Raw genomic sequence first — 24,907 nt, 5'->3', positions numbered from 1 at the left:
GCAGCAACAAACCTGAAACAATACTGTTCGAAGCCATGTGCAACTCTATGCTGTGTTAGTTCCTCTCAATCTGACAACCTGACCTATCTTCTCCATCCTGTAACAGTGGATTCACGTAGGTTTAGCTCATGTAAATACCGATCACATTAATGTAAATTTCCTAATAAAACTGGAAAAATAGCTTAAAAACTTTCCTTCCAGTTTCTACGAATTTCTTGATAGATATGAGCTTTCAAAGTTAATTAGAATGCTACACTTTTTAAGTGACTTATTCTATAGGCTCAGGAAAATACTTAAAATTCTATGATGTATGCTCATTCTGCAGCAATGTACTAACAGCAGAACAATACAGAGATTCACACGGCCCCTGTGCAAGGATGACACGAAATTCACGAAGTTTCTATATTTTTTAATCCAATGAGAGGCAAATAGCAACTAAAAACAGGCACAGTGAACTATTTTGAAGAAAAAGTGGTAAATAAGACCAGTGAACGTCAAGACCAGCAAATGTAAAACCATGAGGATCACAGACCACGCGAAAGTGGAGACAGAACTTTGCAATTGCAGATTTCCGTTCAAATAAAAAGATGACAAGCTGGTTGTTATGTTTTGTGCCCGTAGGTGAGTGCTACAGGCGGCTTTTGTCAGGGAAACTTATTTTTGTAATGGGCAGAAGTAACTTCGGGGCTCATAATGGTCACAGTCATGGGAAGACATGACTACTGAGTGCTGAGCGTTGAGTGGGACATCGACACTACTCACTCTGAGGCTCAGAGAACAGTACAGAACAGAGGTGGAAATAATGCAAGAAGTGGTGAAGTTGTGGAACACTGCTTTCTGGCCATGACACAGTCATCACACTGTGATTCTGCACATGGTCTCTATAAGGTTGGGCCCATCCAAATCCTGCTGTGTGTGTGTGTGTCGGGGGGGGTGCTCACGAGGCTGCACCCCACCCTGAGCATCTCTAGGCAGTTAGTGGTTGATGAGGGAGGGAGATATTTTCTTCAGGGTTGCAGGACTGGTAATGAGCCTGTGTTCCTGTTAATAACTCCTCACCTATGCCCTACATTCAACCATAAGGAAAACTCTTTGGGTCGTCGTAATCATCACCACCACCACCACCACCAAAAAGACTGAAGGGAAGAGGATCAGTGGAGTAGGAGGGAACAAGAGAGGGTCCTAGGACGTGAAGATGATGGACTGTATTATACATGTGTGTACGAAAATGTCACAATGAAACCCATTGTCATATGTAATTAATATGTGCTAACAAAACACAGTTTTTGAAAAAAGAAGGGAGAAAATAAAAAAAATTAAACATAGTTACCAGGGATAAAAAGCTATATAACGAAGAGATGAAGTCTCTCTGAAGACACTGCCTATGAAATTAAGATATAAAGTAGAATGTGAGGGCTGGTGGGACGGCTCAGCAGTAAAATACTTCCTGCACAAGTCTGAAGACTCCAGTTCACTCTGCAGAAGTGAACAAGGTATAAAAGGAAAACTTACTCCTACAAATTGTTCTCTAACCTCTACATGTGCACCTTGGCACATGTACACACATGGCGCGCGCACACACACACGTATACACTATAAATATAAGAATAAATAACATTTATAATAAAACAATTTCAAACAGTTGCAAGAATCACAGGAATGACCGGAGGCTGAGTCACTTACAGAGCCTGAAGTTGAATGTTCTAAGCTAAAGGCCGTGCTAAGAGAGCAAGGTGGAAAGCTGAGCAGACCGGGCTGATGGGTGCAAATCTGGCTGGAGATGAAAGGGAACAACTAAGGAAAGTTACTGAGCTGAAACAGTGTGACAACATGTCATCTTTAGATAAAATATAGAAAAAAGAAGACTTAAAACAGTGCACTGGATTTATGACACTCTTAGAAGTAAGAGCAGAGGACTTACATCAACAAGAAACTTAAGAATGTAGTTGTCACAGCTTAAAAACTAGAGATTTGAAATGGATATTTCAATGTCTATGTTTAATTAAACAGGAAATCCATGATCTTCATGGGAAATGAAAAAGTATGTTTCCTCTGAATGAAAATACACGTTATGGCCAGGTGGTGGTGCACGTGCACACCTTTAATCCCAGCACTCAGGAAGCAGAGACAGACAGATCTCTGTGAGTTCGAGGCCAGCCTGGTCTACAGAGCAGGCAGGGCAACACAGAGAAACTCTGTCTCAAAAAAACAAAAAAACAAACAAAAAACCCATCCCACTTTATTATCAGGTGTGGGAGCACATGCCATTAATTCCAGCACGGGTGGGGTGGGGCAAAGGCCAATCTCTGAGTTCCAGGCCAGCCTGGTCTACACTGTGAGTTCCAGCCAGCCAGGGCTACACAGTGAGACTCAAAATAAAAAAAGAAAGTGACCCAATGAGCAAGCACTAAAGCATCACTAAAGCAGCATGGCAGCCTCCTCGAGGACCAGAGGACTCTGAGAAGAGAAGCACTAAGACTCATCATCTTGTACCAGAGAACAAGATCAGCAGGTGACGGAAATGCAGAGAAGTTAAAGGATAATAATGGTTCGATGCGATTCAGAAATCTGCAACTGAACGCTGAAATGACAGCTGGAGAAGATTCTAATGAGAAAGAAGTAGAAATACAAACAGCTATGTAGAGGCACGCAACCTTAGAAAACCATTCACATGAACTAGACAGCACTAACTCAGGCTAACCATCAGATAGGAAGGCTGCTGAAGGAAGCAGATCAGAACTCGGAAGGCTCTGGGAACAAGGCCCAGAGTGCCCTGGGATTGTGAGGGTGACACTGGTGTGAAACTCAGCCCCAGGTTTGTTCCAAGTAAAGAGTAGTGATTCCTATACCAAGCCCTCAGCCTTCGTGAGAGCATGCAGAAGAACCCGAGCAAGAGGCAACCAAAACTGACCGACACAGACACAAGAGGTAGAAGCAGCCACCGCAGAGCATGGTCCTTTGAAGTTATTCCTCAGAATCTAGAAAAGTCAAGATTCTCTCTAGAGAGTAACAAAATATGTATAGATGGTGAGGAAAGGGTTTTTACTAAAGATGACTAGATATGCAGCATTTTAATAGTTTCACATTAAATGTATTATGTGCAAACTTTAAAAGGAACCTTTCCTTTCTTTGTAGCACTCCTATTTTTTGTTTGTTTTTTTGTTTTTTGAGACAGGGTTTCTCTGTGTAGCTTTGCGCCTTTCCTGGATCTTCGCTCTGTAGACCAGGCTGGCCTCGAACTCACAAAGATCCACCTGCCTCTGCCTCCCGAGTGCTGGGATTAAAGGTGTGCGCCACCACCGCCCGGCGCAGCACTCCTATTTTTAAAGGTCGTGTTTCTAGACATGGTTGGGTTGTCCAGGCTCCTAAAACAATGTGTGTAATTTAACCCACTATTATAATCAGGTATTTCTACTGAAGAATCTGACAACAGAATACAAGAGACCATTTTAAAGAAAATTCAACAGAGGACATAAATGAGCAATATTTAAAAAAGAATCCTTAAGCAACAGCCCAAAGCCACTCTACATAACAGTCTCGTTCTTGAGCAAGGGATGGGAGGATGACAACAAACTACCAAGAATGTAAATGTAATCTGTAATTCTTTAACTGTATGTAGCAAAATCGGTAAGCCATCACTACCATTGAACACCCAAGACCAGAAATCAATTCAAACCCAATAAGCACCAAAACTTCAAATCCTCGCTCTGTTTTCCCGCCATACATGACAGATTTTGTTAGAAGGAGTTTATTCTAAAGAGCTGATGAGTTGCCTGGTGGTAAGTGGAGCTTAGCTCAGAATGCCGATGACAACTGTCCATCACTGCTCTAGCTGCTGCTCAGGGCTGGGTGTGGCCCAACAGATAACGCTCCATCAAGTAAGCCAGCCACATTTGTGAAGGCACGAAGCTGGGTATTAGTGGTCATTGTGTTCTTATTACTTATTTGTAGAAGAATTCATTTGCTTTGGGGTCCTGCTTCAGTCATCTCCATGAAACTGAATTTCCACGGGAAGAAAGTTCATCTTTTGCTTCATAAACTTCAGTAGCCTTGAAAGACACATTAATGAACATTTGGGGCTAACTTTTAATTACCAGAATTGTAAATGGAAAAATTGCAACTTACCATTGAAAACTCATTTAGCATAATATTTATCGTCATATTTTCTTTAAAATCTATCTTATAGCATTTTGTTCCTATGTATGGCTTAGCAATTCATAAGACTAAAGAGCATACTGATAGTATACACCAGTTCATTTATCTCATTACAGATTCTGGAATACAAGAACAATATTAAAAAAGCCAATTCCTTCTACACTGATACCAAATTTTACATAAAGTTTTGTTTTTCCTTTTTGAAAAAAATTCATTGTTTCAACTCCACACACCCAGTCACCTAATGGGAAGTGTGGCTGTGTCATAGACATTTATTCCATCAGCCTAAACGAAGTGTCTTGTGGAGCTAAAGGCTAAAGTAACTTAAATAAAAGGCAAGCGCTCCTATATACACAAAATCATTCTAAAAATATTTACATGGCAAAGGAATAATGGAGAATCACTAAAACTGGCAATTGCTACAGGTGTGACAATCCTCTCCAGACATCATAAGGAATCATGTAAGATTTTAAAGTGAAAGTAATTGCAGAAGCATACTAAAATATTTAGTTTTTAGTTCTTACTATTGAAATGAGCCAGTAGATCATTAACAGTCCAAGATTTCAGAAATCAACTACTCAGCTTAGTCTTTAATCAAATCTTCTTCGGCTTCATGGCGAAATGAAATTTACAGAAAAGACAGAGTACATGGAAAGGAGTGAGCAGGACTTCCAGCTTATCCCCCCTTGTAGAGACTGGTCAGTCGCTCAAGCTCTTTGCAGTTGTCCATGCTCAGAGCATCCGCCTTCCTCCGCAGCCGTTCATCACGGTACACCTTTGCTGCATACTGCATATCTGTTTCTGTACACAAAAGGTTCGCTAGTTAATAACGAATTACATCACCTTAGTTGCTTGAATTTAAAAACCACTTTTGAGAAGTTTATATATATGCATAAATATTTTTCTGAACTGATTTTAAAGAAAGAAAGAATCAAGTATAATTCCTATAAACCATTTCACTCGGACTTTTTCTTTTAAAAATTTTTTGGACAGGGTCTCTACACAGACCTGGCTGCCCTAAAGCTCACTATGTAGACCAAGCTGGCCTTGAACTCGGAGATCCTCCTGCCTTTGCCTCTGAGTGCTATGATTAAAGGTATGCACCACCACACCCATCAGGCTTTTCCTTTATATAACTTCACTTTGAGCTTAGCACACAGAACCAGCACCAACAAGAAATAAGGTTAGAGCCCTTCCATCTCCTCCCAGAGCCCTTCCCCTTCACCCAGTGGCTAAGGCTCTGCTCTGGAATACCCTCTCAGCCTTTTCTAAAACATCTCCTGAAAGCCAGGACTGCCCGTGGCTCTGTTTGTTGTGGTTTGTGATAATTCCAACAGTTGAGAACACAACTTAAGCCGGGTGGTGGTGGCACATGCCTTTAATCCTAGCACTCAGGAGGCAGAGGCAGATGGATCTGTGAGTTTGAGGCCAGCTTGGTCCATAGAGCAAGGACAGCCAGGGCTACACAGAGAAACCGTGTCTCACCTCCCCTCAAAACAACACAATTAAAGCAAACTCCTCCTCCCCCTCTTCCGCCGCTTTTTTTCTTCATGAGAATAGGTTTCATTACATAGCCCCAGCTGGCCTCAAACTTGTGGTCCTTCTGCATCAGCACCCGAAGTGCCAGCATTGTGTGTGCTTTCACACATGGGGAAATACTGGAAAATACAGCATTCCTCCACATATATGCAAATACTGCCCCTACACAACCTGAAAAAATAACCATAATTCTGCTAGATGATAAGACCCTACAGCTGAACATATTACATGGTTTGGTCATAGGTGAATCAAACTATAATTGAGCTGGAAGCCTCCTCCTTCCCAGAAAACTTTCATAATGACAAAAGGAGCTATACAGACTGGTGGAGAATTATTGGGAACAGTCTTATTCAGCTGTGGATGCTGGGTACTGCTCTACTAATCCGCTAGGCAGTGTGTGCCCATCATACAATAGTGCCATGGTTGTTACGGGGTAACTAACCACTTTCTGATTGGAGTTGAGGTCTACTCCACAGGAAAGAATTCACATCTGGAACGTAAACCTGGTCAAAAACCTGTGGCTGCGAGATCATAGGCCCAATTGGAGAAGCTATGCTGTTGTTTTGCTAAATGGATACAACAAACTGGTCTTTAAACACTTGTTTACACCCAGTGACTAACATGCCATCAACTTTGAAAAGAAAGCTCCTACTTGCAGTGGGTGGTGGTTACTATGGACTCATAAATGATCAAAACAGTGAGCCTAAGTGACTGCTGAAGACTTAGCCCACCACGGGGCATTTCTATCATCCTCTCTGAAGCTCAGGGAGAATGGAAGGAATGAAGAGCTGGAAAGGCTGGAGGGCTGTGGAACGATGTCCACCAGGCATGATATCATTGACACTCTCATGAACTCACAGTAGCTGTGATCTCCAAGATCTGAACAACATTGGGTCCATCAGTATTTTTACATGGAGGGAGAGGAAGGCCCCACCCCTCTCTGAGGAGCTGTACCCAGTTAAAGGTTGGTAGGGGAGAGCATCATGAGGCCCTTCCCCTCCATGAGGGGCTATTTGCAGTTAATGGATGCTGAGGGAGAAAGAGATTTTCTTCAGTGGTGTTACAGAACCACTGCTAAGATGCCCATGTTCCTGTAAACACCCATGCTCCAAAAGCAGCACACACACATGAGAGAGAGAGAGAGAGAGAGAGAGAGAGAGAGAGAGAGAGAGAGAGAGAGAGAGAGAGAGAGAGGGGAACACAGGAGGATTAACTGGGAAGAAAAGAGGGAGGGATCAACAGGAGTGTGAGGAGAACAAGGTTGGTAATGGGAGGTGGATATGATCAAAATACTTTATATACATGCATTAAATGTCACAATGAGACCCAGTATTATGTATAATTAATATATGCTGTCGTGGTTTGAATGAAAATAGCCCCCAAAGGCTTATCGGGAGTGGCACAATTAGGAGGTGTGGCCTTGCTGGTGGAGGTGAGGCCTTGTTGGGGGAAGTGTGTCACTGGAGGTGGGCTTTGAGGTTTCAAGTGTTCAAGTCAGGCCCAGTGTTACTCTCTCTTCCTACTGTCTGCCAATTTGGATGTAGAACTCTCAGCTACCTCTCCAGCACCATGTCTGCCTGCATGCCACCATGCTTACTGCCAAGGTGATAATGCACTAAACCTCTGAACCTGTTGCCAGCCCCAATTAAACGTTTTCCTTTATAAGAGTTGCTATGGTCATGATGTCTCTTAACAGCAATAGAAACCCTAACTAAGACATATGCTAACAAAAATAAACCATAACTAAATACTAAATAACACTTAACACTGACTGGTACAAGCCAGTATATTAAATGCTTACTGAATAATATGTTATGATGATAAGGCAACTAGTTTAACAAGTAACTTGGTCTTCTAGATAATGTGTGATTGGAAGAAGCATTGTGTAAGGCTATCTACTCAACAACAACAAAAAAACACAGTAAGACAAGAACCATTTAGTAAGTTCTTACACTGTGTCAATTTTTATGTTTTGCTACACGTATAAAAATCATTACAATCAACCCCCAATAGACATGTTAGATTGATGCCAGGGTCTCCAGATGCTAAGATACAAGGATGTTTAAGTCTCTTACACAAAACATCTGTGTTTGCATATCCTACACATGTGCTCCTGTGTCTGTTGCCTCCATCTTACTAAGGTTGCCTAATTTGGTGGAGATGTCACGCAAACAGTTGTTACAGTGGATAGCTTCGAGAACAATGACAAGAAACACTGGCAGACGTTCAGGACAGATGCAGCTGCTCTTTTTCTGCACAGTTTTGATTGACAACTGACTGAATCCATGGGTGAGGGAAGCCTCAAACGTAGAGGGCTGACTGCTCAGTCATGTACTGGATTCCAATTATAAACCAGGGAATTTCCCTTCTTAAGTAGCGAACTCTACAACAATAATTCCAAAGACTCTAAAACGTTTTCTAAACTGTTAAAAATATTTGATAGACTTACTCTGCTGTCTTTCTTTCCAACAGTTATTTCGAATATTAGTCACATAATCCTCTTCCACACTCTTTTCTACCTTCTGTAATAGTGTTCCTTTATATTCGCTTTTAAAGTCCTTACTGACGTAATAAACAACGCCCAAGTTTTCTGTCTGCATTTTAATAGTTTGTCCTGATCCACTGCAAAAGAGATACATAATCATTCTTTTAATTAAGGCTACATCCTAATATGCAAATCAAGAAGCAAAATTAAAAGTAATTTAAAGTTAACATCAGCATTAGTTACATTCGTGAAAACTGCTTCAACATTTTTCACAGAGTACACTGTTTTTGGTGAAGCTTCCTTTATCTTCCCATCACTTAATTAAGTCATTCCCCACCTTTTGACATGAGCCTAAGACCAATTATTTTCCCCTTTTCCTTTTTGTCTTTCATATCAATGTATTAACCACATTAAATTCAAATTCAAACATAGCACTTTTGTCCTTACTCACAGTGGACTACTTATGGTAACTATTTTTAAAACTAGAGATTTTCTTGTAAAAGAGTTGGCACTTAAAAGCATCAAAGGGCCCTTCAAGGGAAGAAAAGAAACAGCAACAACTAAATTTTGTAGAATTCACTTAGCTACTTACGATCTGGGGTATAAGGAGTAAGGAGGGTTGGAGACCATCAGCTGGCTTAACAAGGACACGAGGATCAACACAATAATGGGCATCAGCTGGATGAACACAGAAAACCCTCCCTACGAAAAGATCAGAGAACAGCAGTGTCGGATGACTGTCACAATCCAGTGGTTGCATACACTCTTACAGGTACAAAGGACGTCTGTGGCCATCTAGGGCAGTCCCTTCAAACCTGCTGAATAAACTCAACTTCCTGTTATAATCCCTAAAATCCAAACTCCCAGGCTGCACAACTCCTCTGACCTCGTTTTAGAGATAAGGAAGCCCCTCCTGTCACACACACCGAGACACCTAGGTTTAGCAGGGGAGTCGATGCATGCCGGAGCTGGGCTCAGGCCTCTTCCTGTCTAGTTTAGTGTCCTTTCCATTCAGCTTTCCACACAAGGAGCTTAATTAGTACAGGCCATCAGGCATGCCTGCATTAGAGCCAAGCAAAGGCAAAGGTACTTCTAACTAAGGTTTTGCGCATCATTTCTAAATCTTTCAGGATCAATAAAAAGAAGCCACCTTCAGAACATGCAAAATAAAGATACACCTTTGTCAGAATTCTGCAATACCAGAAGGACCACACTGCCACCACCCCGACCCTGACCTCTACTCCTACACCTACATTATTCTCCCAGGACTTCTGAGTCTCTTTTGAACACTGGAGCTAAGAGAAAACTCATTATTTCCTAAAACAACTTGCCCTATTTTTAGTCGATTCTAATTGCTTTCCTGAACTAGAATTTGTCATTTGGAGATTTACAATCACACTATAAACATACATCTGCTCTTTCTTCTTCTCTTTCGTGTCCACTGTGTCGGTGCTGATGTTGATGGCTGTAAGCAGCCCGGCCATTTGAAAACGAGTGTACACTACCTAGAAAATTCAAAACAAGGTTAAATTAACAAGTTTTTAAAAAAGTAACAAAATTAATGGCTGTTTGTTTTGAGCAATGAATGTTTACTGCCTGATCTTGCCTCCACCTTCCAAATCAGATATGAGCTACCACAGCCAACCTTCTAAATGTCTTTGTGAAGATGTGGCTAAGAGTTCCTTAATAATGCTACCTACATGAAGGGCCATCATTGTTGGTGATTGTTCCTACAAACCTTAGGTCTTTATTCTGAAAATTCTGATTGATGTACTTAAAAAAATCAAACACATCTAGAAATCCAAAGAGCATAACAATGTATGTTTTTAAATGCTAACATATTAAAGTATAAGTGATCACAGACGGCCATTCGATTTGTTTTCAAGTGGGGTGGAGAAGCAGAAACGGCTGTTGTTGACAAAATAAACCACGTTTTAACTAACAGAAAACTGCAAATTAACTATCAAGAAGAAAATTATCGCTTCAAAGATTTCTGACTGTTCCCAACATATTTCCAGTCAAAATTCTTAGTTTTAGTAACTTTTCTCAGAGGTAATGTATTCTATCTTGTCAAAACACAGGTTAAAGTTTTGATCATTCACTTGTATTTTTACAACTCAGGGATGCTCTGCAAAAATGTCTCTTCAATGATAACTGTCTTTCTCTATGATACTAAGAGACGCTCTCGGGTCAAATTCTCATTTTGAATGGGACATTTTACTCAGTACCTTAAGTCAATGCCATAAACAAGCCTAGAGCTTAAAGAAACTACTCTTAAATGTATCTCCACACAAACAACTTGCAGTGAGTGAAAACATGAGTTTATACTACTTATGCCAGCACTGCAAGATCTACTCATTTAGTGGAAAACTACATTTCCTGTCAGCCTTGTTTAAGTGGTTGCTCCTACTGTAACATAATAAAAAGGAACTTAAAAAGTTTATGTATTAATCAGACTGTCTACTACTTCAGTGAAAATGCAGATGAAGACTTTTACACACATTGGCATTAACAGTCTAGGGCACATATGTCAATCACTCAACCCGGGTACCAGATGCTTCCCCTAATAGTAACCACTACAATACTGCCTCTGGCTCTCCCGCCTATACTCCTTTTCTTCAGTTTTTTATAAGACAAGTCATCTGCACTCTTCAACTCTTATAATTATTCTCTAGGAAAAAGACGGACTTAGTAACAATGGCAACTCTTAATGTTATCCCTCCTTTGATAGGAAGCCAACACTGTAGAAAAAAACAGGGGAGATCCTCATGCTCAAACCTGTAACCCCAACACTTGGGAGACAGAGGCAGGAGGGTTGCTGTAAATTAGAGATTAACCCAGGTTTCACAGTGAGTTCCAGACTAGAGTGAAACTCTGTCTTTAAACAGAACAAAGCCCAGATGAGAACGCTGGAGATCTTTAGGAAGTTTAGCTGAGGAAATAAAATGAACTCGGAATACCTGAAGGGAATCCACCACCAAAGAAGATGTTGAACAGGTCCTCTGGTGTTATGTCAGCTTCACAGCCTCGGTGGAAGTTGAACCTGCCGTTGTTTTGGTGATTACAAGCTTGCTCTTCACTGCCTGTGAGGTCATACTGTTTTCGTTTCTCTGGATTGCTTAAAACCGCATAAGCATTTCCAATCTCTAAAAAAGCAAGTAGCAGCATTGGAAAGCAATGTCTTTAGTCGGTAGAAAATTCTCTCACATTCAGCATCATCAACTCAAATATGAGTTGAAACCAACTGATAAAAATCACAAAATGGTAACGACTTTTCAGTGTTATATGTATATTTTGCAACATCACATGTTATCTCTCAATAAAGCTTTGAGTGCTAACCAAATCTTCCCACTGCCTTGGAAACAAAGGAATTTCCCTCTATCTCCCTGCACCATTGCACCATGGCCTCTAAAACCCCGTCCCCAATTTGAGTTCTCAAGCTGAGCCATTCAAGATTGTTCAACCCACACACCACGGATGGAGGCCACATAATTTTAATCCCAGCACTTGGGAAGCTAAAGCGGGAGGATAAAAAGTTCAAGGCCGCCCTTACAAACAAGACCGTTCAAAACAATTGCAGTGGTATCCATCATGTATTGAGAACCTACTATTTCTGCACTTCGCTGGTTAGTATTTCCACTTTCCAAGGCTCACTTGCTAAGTAAATTGTTTGAGGTCAAACACTCAGCATAATATGCGTATCTACTACTCCAAGACATCTCCGATGGAAATCTCCGTCTTCGTTTTGCACACTGCCCCCCATTTTATTTCTGATCAACTTATTTTCCTTATATAGAAAGCCCATGTGAGAGGAGGGACTGTCTAGGCCTCTGTTGCAATGCTCAAGGGTCCAGCACAAAGTCTTACGTGCTGTTGCTGTTGTGCTTGGTTTTGTAGCTGGGTCTCACAATATAGCCTAGGCTAGCCTTGAACTATTCACTCATTTAGTGCATGTGCAAAAATCAGGAATGTTTGCAGCATCTTGTTATTTAGAGAATTAAATACAAATTTTATTTTGGTGTTCAAAACTTTACAAAGGTCATTTCTACCTCACTGTCATTTTTTGCACATAAAAAGACCTTTCAATTACTTTTTTCTTCAAATGTTTTACTTTGTGGTAATTATAGATTCATGCACAGTTTTAAAATATAAAATAGAGATCCTCTACACCTTTTTCCTAATTTCTCCTAGTTATAATATCTTATCAATTATAGCAAAATATCCTAAATGGAGTACTGACATTAAGTCAATAGACATTGAACATTCTATAGCCATCTTTCAAGTACTCTAATTCTTCACTTTGTGTGTGTGCATGATGTGTGTTGTGGACACGTAGGCCATGGCTACAACCTGATCAAGTCAGATCTTTCTGAGCTCCTTTCTGTGGGTTCTGGGAATGGAACTTGGGTTACTGGGTTTGCATGGCAAGCACCTTCATACTAGCTGAATCATCTCACTGGCACTAAGGGGGCCTCTTTATAGCCACATCCAATTCCTGCTCATCCTGCCTCTTTTCAATTCCTGATAACTACCGAACATTGGCCACTTCTCTAATTTTATCATTTGGAGGATGTTGAAGGCCCAGTTGGGGATGCATGCCTATAATGTCAGCATGTGAGAAACTGAGACAGTGGGAAGTTCTGGGTTACACATTAAGACTGTCACACAAATATATCTATATCTACATATGTTGTACAAATAACACAATATAAAAATAGGACTTCTTCATATAAGTGAAACTCTTTGGAACTGGCTTCTTCCAATGAGCTCAGTATCCAGACAGATCCAGCTAGTTGCATGTCAGAAGTGTGCTCATTTCTAGTACTACATAGTACTCCATGGTATAGCTATAGCACTGTTGGCTCAACTCCCCATCCCCTCAATGACAGCTGGGCTCTTTCTAGTTTGGACTATCACACTAAAGTTCCTATATGCCTTTACTACAGGCTTATGGATAGATGTAAATGTTCAATGCTCTGGGATAAATGCCAGGAGTGCATTGCTCAATTGTATGGTAGCTTAGAATTAGTTTTTTGATCAACTTCCAAAGCTGTTCTGCAAAATGATTCTCATTTTACTTCTCCTCAGCAATACATGAATAATCTATTCTCTGTACCCAGAGCCTTTAAAGGGAGCCAATGCACTTTTCTGTGCGAGCCATTATGATAGGTGCACAGCACTACCGGATATTGGCTTCACTCTGCATTTCTCTAGTGGCTAATGATGCTGAAATCTTTTCATGGGCCTTTGCCATGTGCAAACCATCTTCAGGAAAATGTCACTCCGTGTGTGTGTGTGTGTGTGTGTGTGTGTGTGTGTGTGTTTGGTGTTGTGTGGCACATGGATGGATGGATGGATCTGTGCATGTGCAAGCATCTGTGTTTGCGTTTGTGTAAAGGCCAGATGATAACCTTTGGCATTGTTTCTCAGCTACAGTCCATCTTAGACTCTGAGATAATCTCACTGACCTGAGCTCCATGTAAGCTGGACTCAACACCAGTAGGCCCAGGGACCCAGCAGGGATTCTGAGTGTGTGCGGCCATCCATGCTTTTCTTAACATGGGCTCCAGGGATCTAACTCAGGGTACTTACTGAGTCCCCTCCCCAGACCCTTCACAACTTTTTTAATAATTTTAAAAGCTTTTTATTAGCATCCATTAATTATACACAATGGGTTTCACTGTGACATTTCCATATGTGTAAACATAATGTATTTTGATCACATCCATTCCCATTAGCCACCCACTCCCTCTTGTCCCCACCCACTCCCTCTTGTCCCCACCCACTCCCTCTTGTCCCCACCCACTCCCTCTTGTCCCCACCCACTCCCTCTTGTCCCCACCCACTCTCACTAATCCTTTTTTCTTCCCAACTGGTCCCACTTCTACTTTCATGTCTTAAATTTTTTTAAACTTATTTCGTGTGTGTGTGTGTGTGTGTGTGTGTGTGTGTGTGTGTGTGTGTATGTGTTGTGCGCACGTGGAAGTCAGAGTACAACTTTGTGTCTTAATCTCCAGAAGGTTAACTGTGATGTCTCTGCTGTAGCTTTCTTTTGGCTTAACTGCGTGGGGATCATTCAGTTTCTCATATATAAAACCTTGCAATTTTTGGTCAAGTTTGAGAAGTCTCCAAACTTTGATTGTTAGCACTTTTAGCCCTGTCTCCCCCATTCTTAGAGCCCCGCTGACTTGAGTATTAGATCTTCTGTTACAGCTTCATGTTCTTTGAGGCCGCTTCTTCAGCTCTCCATCACATTCTTCGTTGTTCAGACGGGAAGTGTCTACTTTTCTGTTTTACAGTTCATCCGTTCTTTACCCATTCTGCCTTTTCTTTCATTCATTCATTAGTAGGTATTTCAGATCTTTACTTTTGATAATGAATTTCCACTTTGTTCGGATTCTGTATTTCTTTCCCGATCTTGTTTGTTTCAGCTCACTTACATTCCTTCTTCAGAATATCTATATCATTGCTACAGTAACATCTTAGCTAAGCAGTTCTGACTTTTCTGTCCTCTCCATGTGGGTGTCTAACAGACTGAGTTTCAAAGTTCCATGCGAGTCCTGGTTCTTGGAACAAGAGATTTCCAAGTGCATTGTTGTTGTTTGTCTATTGTGAGGCTCTGAGTCTTGAACGTCGCACTTTAACTTCTTCCAGTGTTGAGGGGACACTACCTCACTGCTTTCAGGGAGGAAAGACATCCAGGTCCCTTCCCCCTTCAGACTCTGAGGACACGAGGTGAGTGTAGCTGCAGAGTTTCTCTCCAGTTCCCGCCAAGCCCCCGCAGTCCCACAGCCCACTTATAAAATGATCACTCAGATGCTTATATTACTTATAAACTGTATGGCTGTGGCAGGCTTCTTGTTATCTAGTTTTTCTATTTTAAATTAACCCATTTCTATAAATCTATACATTGCCACATGGCTTGTGACTTACTACTATCCCTACATCTTGTTTCTCATTGCAGCAACTGGCAGAGTCTCTCTGCCTCAGCCTTCCACTTCCCAGAATTCTCCCTCTTTGTCCCACCTATACTTCCTGCCTGGCTACTGGCCAATCAGCGTTTTATTTATCAATCAATCATCCACAGTAGGTGAGGGTGTGGGGAGCTCCTCACTAACACTGGGAAGACATGGGGTCTCCAGACTCATATTAGGATTATAGTTATCTCCTGGCTAGAAAGAGAAGGGAGCCTCACGGCTGCTTTCCATGTGGTTTTACTGACACCATGAGCTTTGGTCCTTTCTGATGGTGGTCACCATGCCATCTCTAATTCCCCTTGTGATGGTGAATCTAAACTGCCAACGTGATTAGACTGAAAACTGCCTAGGAGACTGGTAAAGCCCACCAGTGTCTGTGCTGACCTTCCACGACTACATGAAGGCTCTGACTGAATGCATAGATTAGCCTCTGATGGAGTCACGTGTTGACATTATTGGTAGGTGCTGAGGTAGGAGGTGGGGCCCAGTTGCAGGAAGTATGCCATGTGAGTCATGCCTTAGAGCTGTATCTTATCCTGGCTTCCTTCCTGCACCTCTTTTCTTTGCTTTCTAGCTACCGTTATGTGAGCAGCCTTGGCATGCCATGCACTTTCCCTTCACGACAGACACACACTTCTTAAGCCATATACGCAAATAAATCTTGCCTCCCCTTAAGTTATATGTGTCAAGTATTTGGTCAAGCTGGTGTGAAAGTAACTAATACGCCACTCCAGTGGGGAGGAGGACGTCTGTTCACCTCCCGAGAAGCAGGGGTGTGGCCCCCACATCATCCCGCTGACACTGCGGAAGGGTGGCAAAGGTAAAAGAGACTGTGTAGCATGAATGGAAACTGAGGCTGGAGAGAACGTGCAGCAGTGAAGAGCACTTGTTCTTACAGAGGACCTGGGTTCAGTTCCCAGCACCCACACGGTGGCTCACAACCATCTCTAAGTCAGTTAGGGGATGTGATGAGGACACCGGGCATGTTCGTGGTGCACATACACACACAAAGGCAAAACACTTACACATAATAAATAAATAGTTAAAAAAGAGAGGGAGGGAGGGAGGGGGGAGGGGGGGAGGGGGGGAGGGAGGAAGGAAGGAAGGAAGGAAGGAAGGAAGGAAGGAAGGAAGGAAGGTGAAGCCCTCAACTCCTCCTCCGTCACCGTCCCTTAAGGGGATTAGAACATCTGTTACCTCATGGGAAGGGCGGGTGGTCTAGTATGGGTCACTGTCCAGCCAGTTTCTTCTGTAGTATTTGAACACTATAGAACAGTTATTACTTTTTTTCCTTCCATATTTTTCGGTGTTTGGGGGTTGCTAAGTCCCCCATCACTAATCTGGAACATGTAAGGACAGATCTACCAGACACTCGGGTGTCCCCACCACACTGCTCCCAAGTCCCGAGTACTGTGTTCACAGATCTTCTCACCACCTTTCAGTCTTCCTATGCCCACTTGACCTGTTCATTGTATAATGTTCAAGCTTTCACCTGCCTCGTATGAGGAATAAAGACAAAACTATCTACTCTATCCAAAAGGCCACTGGTGTTTAAACTACTCTGCCTCATTCTCACATCCAAGCCTTGACCCTCCCTCTCTTCTCTAACCATGAAAATCAAACACGTCGTCACAACAAACAGTTCTCACCTACAATATGAATGATTCTCCAATGACTCTCATCCTAACGTTTCTTCATTTTTCATCTTCTTTTCTCTTTCATGGTACTGGGGATAGATTACTCATAAATGCTAGCTAGGTACTGAACAATTAGCTATATACCCAGATCTTTAAAAATATAAAGGGGGTGGGGGCTCTCATTAAGTTACCCAAGCTGCCTCGAACGCTTTCTGCATTCTGCAGACACTCCTGCCTTAGTCTCTCAAGGACCTGTGATCACAGTTTTCACAACAGGCCCAGCATTGTTTGTCTTTCTGACTTTTCCTCAGTCATCCTTTTCTGTTTGGGTATTTAATTACAGTCAGTCTCCTAGGAGAAATGGAATAAGTCGATCTGTCTAAATTTCCATTTTCTCATTTACGAAACAAGACACTAGCCCCATGACTATTTCACTTTGTGGGAGAAGATGTGGTTAAGACAGGCCTCATGTAACCTAGGCTGGCCTGCATGTATCTGAGGGTGACCTTGAATTCCTGAGCCTCTTGTCTCTATCACCCAAGTGCTGATATTATAGATATGTGACATGAAGTACGGTCTCACGGGAATTTTAATGAACATTAAATGAAAACAAAAAGGAGAAAAACAGGAATGAAAAACAACAAAATGCTTGCCAGATCTTAGGCTTCACTACGCTGCGAATGTTCTGTGTGAAGCAAATCTCCCTTTTTTGAGTTACAAATTCTGTGGGGATGAGGGAACCTCAAATCCCTCACTTAAGATAAGAAAAAAGTCCCAAAGGTAGAATTAACTTCTTTGTTCTGAAAGATTTGCTCTTGAGTCTACAATGTTAATATTAAACTACCAAACCTAGCACTAGTCATAGCACATGATCATAATTATTTATGAAACAAACAGCTAATGCCCTCTGCTATGACACTCACGTTTATGCTGACGATGTAACAATGTGTTCAAATAATCTCTGACATACCTCGGTCTTTGAAGATAATCTGCACTAGTTTGGTGGGGTTGTGCTGTGTTGTGTTGTGTTTTGCTTGTTTGTTGGTGACAGCAGATAATGAACTAAAGGCTTTGTGAATGAGAGACAAGCACCACTGAGCTACACCCAACTCAAGTCCAGCTATGCTTTAATGGTATTTATGTCAGAGAGAACAGAGGGAATCGATGTCACTAGAATAATTTGTAAAAACATGTTTAGGTATGTTGTGAAAGTTCTTCTGCACAGTAAATATTTCTCTGCTTTGGTAAACTGAACAAGTTTCATGGAAAAACAAAATAGCCACATTTAGTCTACTGTCCTTAGGAGCATTTGTTTGTCTTGCAAAAACACAAATGTAACATTTAACTTAAGTCCCTAATCTAATTATGTTTATTTTTCTATTCATGAGGAAAATCAAATGCAAATGATTTCCACTTTCTAAAAAAAATGTTTCAGTGTGATCAAACTCTACTTTAGTTTTCATATGAAGACCAAGGTGGAGGCCAGTGAGACGGCTCAGCACGTAAAAGCACCTGCCACAATCCCAGGACTCACATGGTGGAAGGAGAGAATCCACTGCTGAAAACTGTCCTCTGACACCCACATATTAATGTGAGCACACTTAAACACATGTGCAGGCATGTGGGTGCACACACACACACACACACACACACACACACATAAATAAGTAAATAAATGGAGATTTTTTACAAAGAAGAAAACAATAAAACATTGCCTCTGCTTAGGAGAAACAGCGTGATATCTCCAAACGGAAGACTGGTTAAGAATACAATCAGATATTCAGGAAGTACATAGGAATGAAGCCTGCCACAGCTGCAAGCCAGCTAACTTCATTTGCTCACTGAAAATCTGTGGGTGACAGTTTGGAGTTTCTGTCACTCCCAATCCTGATCTTGCAGGAGCTAGTGAGTTGTCGTCCTGATGTATAGATAACCCCGTATACTGGCTAAGTGAGCCTCTCCCTGGAGAGCATCATCTCCCAGCATGCTGATCAGTCAGTATCATTTCTCCTTTACAAAGCAGGGCATTAACCCATGAATATATAACATTCAACCTTTAAAACCATCGTTGAAACCCCACTGAGTGCATGGCTGGCTTTGCCTGGGACATTTGTGCTGTTGGCTGCTTCAAAAGGGCCACAGCAACTACTGCAATACAAGCACCTATACTCTTAAGTGTTTTTATAAGACCAATAATGCTCACATGACCTTGACGCACAAGTGAGAGAAACTAGTTTAACATCCTTCAGGGTTTTGAGGGTGTATGTGTATGTGTGTGTGTGTGTGTGTGTGTGTGTGTGTGTGTGTGTGTTACTAGAGACCAAATACAAGACCTTGTGCACACGAGGCAAACATTCTACCACCCTGCTACAGCACCACAGCTACAGACAGCCTAATGTTCTTTTTTGTTTGTTTTAAAGTTACTTTTATTTTACGTGTCTAAGTGTTTTGCCTGCATGTATCTGCGCACCTTGGGCATGACTGGTGCTCACAGGAGCCAGAAGAGGGCGACAGGAACCATAAGACTGCAGTTATAGACAGCATATGGGTTATGAACCATCATATGGGATCTAGGACTCGAACCTGGGTCTTTTGGAAGAGCAGCCAGTGCTCTTAACCACTACGCCATTTCTCCAGGTTGTTTGTTTATTATTCTTTCTTTCTTTTTTAATTTTTGGTTTTTTGAGATAGGGTTTCTTTGTGTAGTTTCGGTGCCTGTCCTGGATCTCGCTCTGTAGACCAGGGTGGCCTCGAACTCACAGAAATCTACCTGCCTCTGCCTCCCGAGTGCTGAGATTAAAGGCATGTGCCAACACCACTTGGCTTATTTGTTATTTTTGACATAGTTTCTCATGTAACTCTGACTGACCTTGAACTCATTATGTAACCAAGGAGACCCTGAATTCCTGTTCCTGTTTCACCTGCTTCTACCTCCCAAGTGCTGGGATTATAGGTGTGCACTACGACACCAGGTGACAAACCTAACAGTTATTCTCAACATCAGGAAGAATCACTACTACTTACTTGTGTGTGTGTGTGAGTATTTTGCCTGGGTGCTGGTACCGCATGGGTGCAGTGCCTGTGAGGACCACAAGAGGGTGTCAGATCCTCTAGAACTGGAGTTACAGGTAGTAACTCAACCTAGGGCCTCTGGAAGAGCATCATGCTTGAACCACACACAGCGCCATCTCTCCAGTCCAGGAAGGGTTATTGACAACACCAGGCCATCTCAAACACTTGGATCACACAAATATTTCTAACTATTTTGAAACAAAAAGTCTGTTGTAATTGTATTAAATTGGTCCTGACACTTTTATACACGTGCTGAGTGCTGATACTCCTCGGCCTCTGGATGCTCCTCCTCTGGAAAGTCTACACTGTATCTCTCTTGTGTGTGACCCACTGAGTTTAACCAGGGCCACCTGTATGGTCATGGGGTTGGAACTAACCACCAGAGTCTGGTGGGCTCATGAGACCACAAGAAAATGTTTAAATTAAACCATTTGAACTCATAATGTTGAACTGTTAAAATACAGTTTCCTCTCACTTCTTCTTTTTAACTTTTTATTTCATTTATTTCTGTGTGTGTGTGCATACATGTGTGCAGGTCATAGGACGACCTGTGGGAATCAGTTCTCTCCTTCCACCACATGAGTCCCGGACTCACACACAGGTCGCCAGGCTTGGTGGCAGTGCCTTTACCTGCTGAGCCCTGTTGCTCGCCCCCAGTTCCCCACACTTCCAACACGCCACTGTTAAGGAAACTCCACTGTGCTTTTCCACAAGCACAGCTTTGGCAGTGCTTTCCTTGGAGTACATTACCAATTCCCAAATGCATGTCCTTGGCAACTTCCTTCAACAAATAAAACTGTTCTGTAAACAAATACCCTCCTTCCCCTCCCCACTTCTCTCTCCGGCTATGATGGGGAAAGAAAGACAATTTTATAGTACATAGCTCTGTTGGCCTGGAAATTGCTACGTAGAACAGGCTGGCCTCAAACTTGTGATCCTCCTGCCTCTACCTCCTGAAAGCTGGGGTTTATAGGCATGTTCCACAATGCCTGGATCATAAACAATTTTAATGTTTTTTTGTTTTTGCCCCCCCCCAGGAGCTGAGGACCAAACCCAGGGTAAGCGCTCTACCACTGAGCTAAATCCCCAAGAACAGTTGGGGTTTTCTTGCTTTTTTTTTTTGAGACAGGGTTTCTCTGTGTAGTTTTGGTGCCTGTCCTGGATCTCACTCTGTAGACCAGGTTGGCCTCGAACTCATAGAGATCTGCCTGCCTCTGCCTCCCAAGTGTTAGGATTAAGGGCATGTGCCACTACCGCCCGGCAATGGTATTTTTTAATGAAGGACCAATCAAGTCTTCTTTTTTGAAACATTTAAAACACAAGTACCCCCTTTGTTCCATTCTAAGACCCCAGCATGCTACTGAAACCACCAAAACACTGGCTCTATGAATATCAAGTTCACAGGACTCAACAATCACCAAGTTCCATGTTTCACTATGGATAACACATTAACCGTTACAATGAAAACATAACAAAACATGAAATTATTGCTATTGTTCATTTATTTAATAATAAGCCCAAGGCACAGGAGTCCTACTGCCAGCAACTCTATCTGCCAGAGAGAAGCCACAGAGTGCTTCCCTGGAAAGGTAAAGTTAAAGGAAGTATGTGCAAACAGGAGGTGGGAAGGGTAATGGAGAGAAGAGACAGTCATGTCTCTTTCATTACAACATGCAAAATAGAAAATTACAAAATCAGTTACCTAATATTTATTCACATTTTATATAACACTTACCAAACTCACCAAAACTTAGAGATAAGAAATCAATTTTGAAGAAACAAAAGGAATCATATTACTAGAAACACACACAAAGAATGGAGAATTGTGCTGTGCCTGGCTGTGCATGCCTGTGACCTCAGCACTCAGAGGCAAAGCAGGAAGACTGTTAAGTTCAAGGCCAACCTGAGTTGCACAGCAAGACCCGAGCTCATAAACCCCAGGGCTGGAGATGCATCTCAGCAGCCGAATGCTTGTCTAATATGTACATGGCCCTGAGTTTAAACTCTAGCATCATAAAACCTGACCAGGTGTCATAGAAATATAAAAACATCCCTAGATATACCAACATCCCTAGAACAGACTGTCTAGGAAATCCTGGTTCTACACCGTGTCCAGGAAAAACTCATTAAAACTGTCACTTTCAGTTGACTTGGAGCCAGATGTCAACGCTGGAAGTGAATGCACACCATCAATCTACCTCCTCAAACTAAACTACAAGGCACACATGCTACGGAGAAAAGTTACTTAGCATTGCGAATACCAGCCATTCTGCACTGACTTGGCTGGGAGTGGAAGCTAGTACTGAAGTTCCAAAGGATTGTAGACATTCTTAAGTTGGTTTCTAAATGCACCAGAAGAAAAGCAGAATCCCACATTCTGAAACACTGTAAGTGCAGTCTAGAAAAGACCTTATTGAAGCTTTACAAGTTACTTTACTTTTGAAAGCATCCGTGGCTCCAGGGGCGTGATTTTTGTCTGGATGAAACTTCAAAGCAAGCTTCCTATAAGCTTTTTTCAAATCTTCATCACCAGCATCTTTTGTAACTCCAAGAACTTCATAGTAATTTTTACACTTGTTTATGCTGTGGACAAGAAAGGGTATGATATAAATTTCAAGCAAGAGCATGATGTCACTCTCTATTAGAATGGTATAAGGAATATCTGTTGGTGTGATGACCAATCTAGGCTGTTTGCGCCATTCTCTTTGGTAAACAGACAATTCCTCCAGCCATGAGAATGTCCACATCATAGTTTATCAAAGCTACAGAAGTATAGCCCATGGTGAGTGCAGGTGAAGGGCAGTGCACTCACTGTAACTAGAGTGAAAGAGACTCCTCAACAGCACGTCACAGCTAAGGAGTAAACACTGTAAGAAGTCTTAGTGCACAGTGCAGATCTAGCCAAGCACAAGAGCAAAGCTACATGGTCTCCCATCTGAAGCCAAGCCAAGCTAACTCCACACCACGGCTACCAAGATTTTACATGAGTTACTCTAAAAAAGACCCAGGGTCCTGTGTTAATAAATCATTCAAAATTAATAACGGGGATTAAAGAAGACATGTTACATCCAATTTTCATCAGTCCATTCCTAGAGATTACTTAATGTGCTTCGTCTTTACAAGGGTTTATTCACTGAAGTCTGGAGTGTTGAAAACCTATCAGGAAAGCGGAGAAATACTGAAGGGAAAGGAGAACACTGAAAACTCTAGGATGACAACATCCTACAACCAAAGTACCTGACATCCCCAAAGCCAAGGCAGATGTAAGGGCTGGGAGCGGAGCACAGTGGCAGAGAGCACACAGCATGCACGGGGGAGGCTCTGGAAACGTGCATGTCTTTGTACAACATTTTATAACTTTAGTTGTGTTCCATATTCTGTGTCTTGAGAGCATGACAACAGGTAAGCTAACTGGGAGAGCTGGTCACTAGGGGCAAAACTGGGAAGGATGGGGGAGGAAAGGGAAAGGGCGGGGAGGGGGGAGCCCAAGAGGAAAAAACCTCACAGACCAATTCAAAAAGAACTGAGCCAGGTTTTACCATCACAGTGCTTGGTACTCAACGGGCACCTTGTCTCTCCCTTTCTAATGAAAGTACCCATGATGCAGTGCGTACATGAGAGGAAACAGGAGAAGGGTACAGTTACAGAAATTAGTTTCCTTGGAGATGGTCACCAAGAACAGCAGCAGCTGTGGCATGGAGCTGGCCTCAGTCTAGGAGACACCCTACATGTGCCATGGCAAGCTCATTGGAGCCTACAAGATTGTAAGTCCCAGAAGCCTGACACTGAACTTTACAGTGTGGGAGGGACTTCGGTTTTGCTTTGATCTGATTTTGACTGTGCCTTGATTCTTTCCTCTTGGAATAAGAAAAGTAATGAACTTATTTTTCTACTTTACAGGAGCCCACGGTTGACAGAATTTGAACTTTTATAGACACTTTGGATATTTTATTTTTTGAGATAGGGTCTCTCTATGTAGGCCTGGTTTCCTGGAACTCTCTATGTTGACCAGGCTAGCCTCAAACTTACAGAGATCTGCCTGCCCCTATTTCCAGAGTGCTAAGATTAAAGGCATTCAACACTATGCCTGGCTGATTTTGGACATTTTAAAGAGACTGAATTTTTTTTTTAAAGATTTATTTATTTATTATGTATACAGTATTCTGCCTGCATGTGTCCCTTCAGGCCAGAAGAGGGCACCAGATCTCATTACAAGTGGTTGTGAGCCACCATGTGGTTGCTGGGAATTGAACTCAGGACCTCTGGAAGAGCAGTCAGTGCTCTTAACCTCTGAGCCATCTCTCCAGCCCGAGACTGAATTTTTAAGGCTTGAATTTTTAAAGATTTTGAGACACTTAAAGCTTGGAATATGTTTTATGCTGTGATATTGATATTAATGATATCTTGGGGACAATAAGAAAAGTTATGGCTTCACAGTGATGTGTTTGTGCATTAGGTTGACAAAGGGTCAATTGTGCTGCATAGTTTTATATCAACTTGACACAAGCTACAAGTCATTTCAGAAGAGGAACCACAACTGAGAGAATGTCCCCTTCAGATTGGCCTGTGGGCAAGCCTGTGGTACATTTTCTTGATTGATGACTGGTGGGGAGGACTCAGCTCACTATGGGCGGTGCCATCCCTAGGCTGGTGGTCCTGGGTTCTATAAGAAAGCAGGCTGAGCAAGCCATGAGGAGCAAGCCAGTAAGAAGCATTCCTCCATGCCTCTGCATCAAGTTCCTGTCTCCAAGTTCCTATCCTAAGGTCTCTGGACGATGGACTAAAAGCTCTAAGGTAAAATAAAATCTCTTCTCCACAGGTTGCTTTTTGTCGTGGTCTTTATCATAGCAACAGAAGCCCTAACTAAGGCCACAGTGTTAGGATTCTGCCGCCACTCCAGCTGTATGACCGCACATGCGCAATTCAGGAGCTAAGCAAGGGTCTTGCATCATATGTCATCCATGTGCTTCGTGATTGCCCATTGCGCGCGCGCGCAAGGCGGTCACACAATCAGCGCATGTGTGGCGTAGCTCTGTAAGCTA

The 24,907-nt window shown here is 42.2% G+C and overlaps 1 protein-coding gene and 1 pseudogene across 6 annotated transcripts in view; one reads left to right on the top strand and one right to left on the bottom strand.

The window, feature by feature from the left end:
- Positions 1 to 311: 311 nt before the first annotated feature.
- Positions 312 to 411, top strand: LOC131913908 (U6 spliceosomal RNA; annotated as a pseudogene).
- A 4,314-nt stretch (positions 412 to 4,725) lies between these two features.
- Positions 4,726 to 24,907, bottom strand: part of Dnajb14 (DnaJ heat shock protein family (Hsp40) member B14) — a 41,380-nt gene continuing 21,198 nt past the window's right edge. For all 6 annotated transcript variants that reach the window (XM_059266318.1, XM_059266324.1, XM_059266321.1 and 3 more), the window contains 6 exons: positions 22,303 to 22,448; positions 11,140 to 11,325; positions 9,590 to 9,684; positions 8,772 to 8,881; positions 8,144 to 8,316; positions 4,726 to 4,956 (listed from right to left, as the gene is read on the bottom strand). In XM_059266318.1, the coding sequence (XP_059122301.1) occupies positions 4,832 to 4,956; positions 8,144 to 8,316; positions 8,772 to 8,881; positions 9,590 to 9,684; positions 11,140 to 11,325; positions 22,303 to 22,448 (835 nt within the window). In that variant the 3' untranslated portion in view covers positions 4,726 to 4,831. The remainder of the gene's footprint in view (positions 4,957 to 8,143; positions 8,317 to 8,771; positions 8,882 to 9,589; positions 9,685 to 11,139; positions 11,326 to 22,302; positions 22,449 to 24,907) is intronic.

This window comes from Peromyscus eremicus, chromosome 6 (assembly GCF_949786415.1).
Source record: "Peromyscus eremicus chromosome 6, PerEre_H2_v1, whole genome shotgun sequence".
Lineage (NCBI taxonomy): Eukaryota > Metazoa > Chordata > Mammalia > Rodentia > Cricetidae > Peromyscus > Peromyscus eremicus.
Note: the sequence above shows the minus strand (reverse complement) of the source record. Positions and strands in the feature narration are given on the sequence as shown.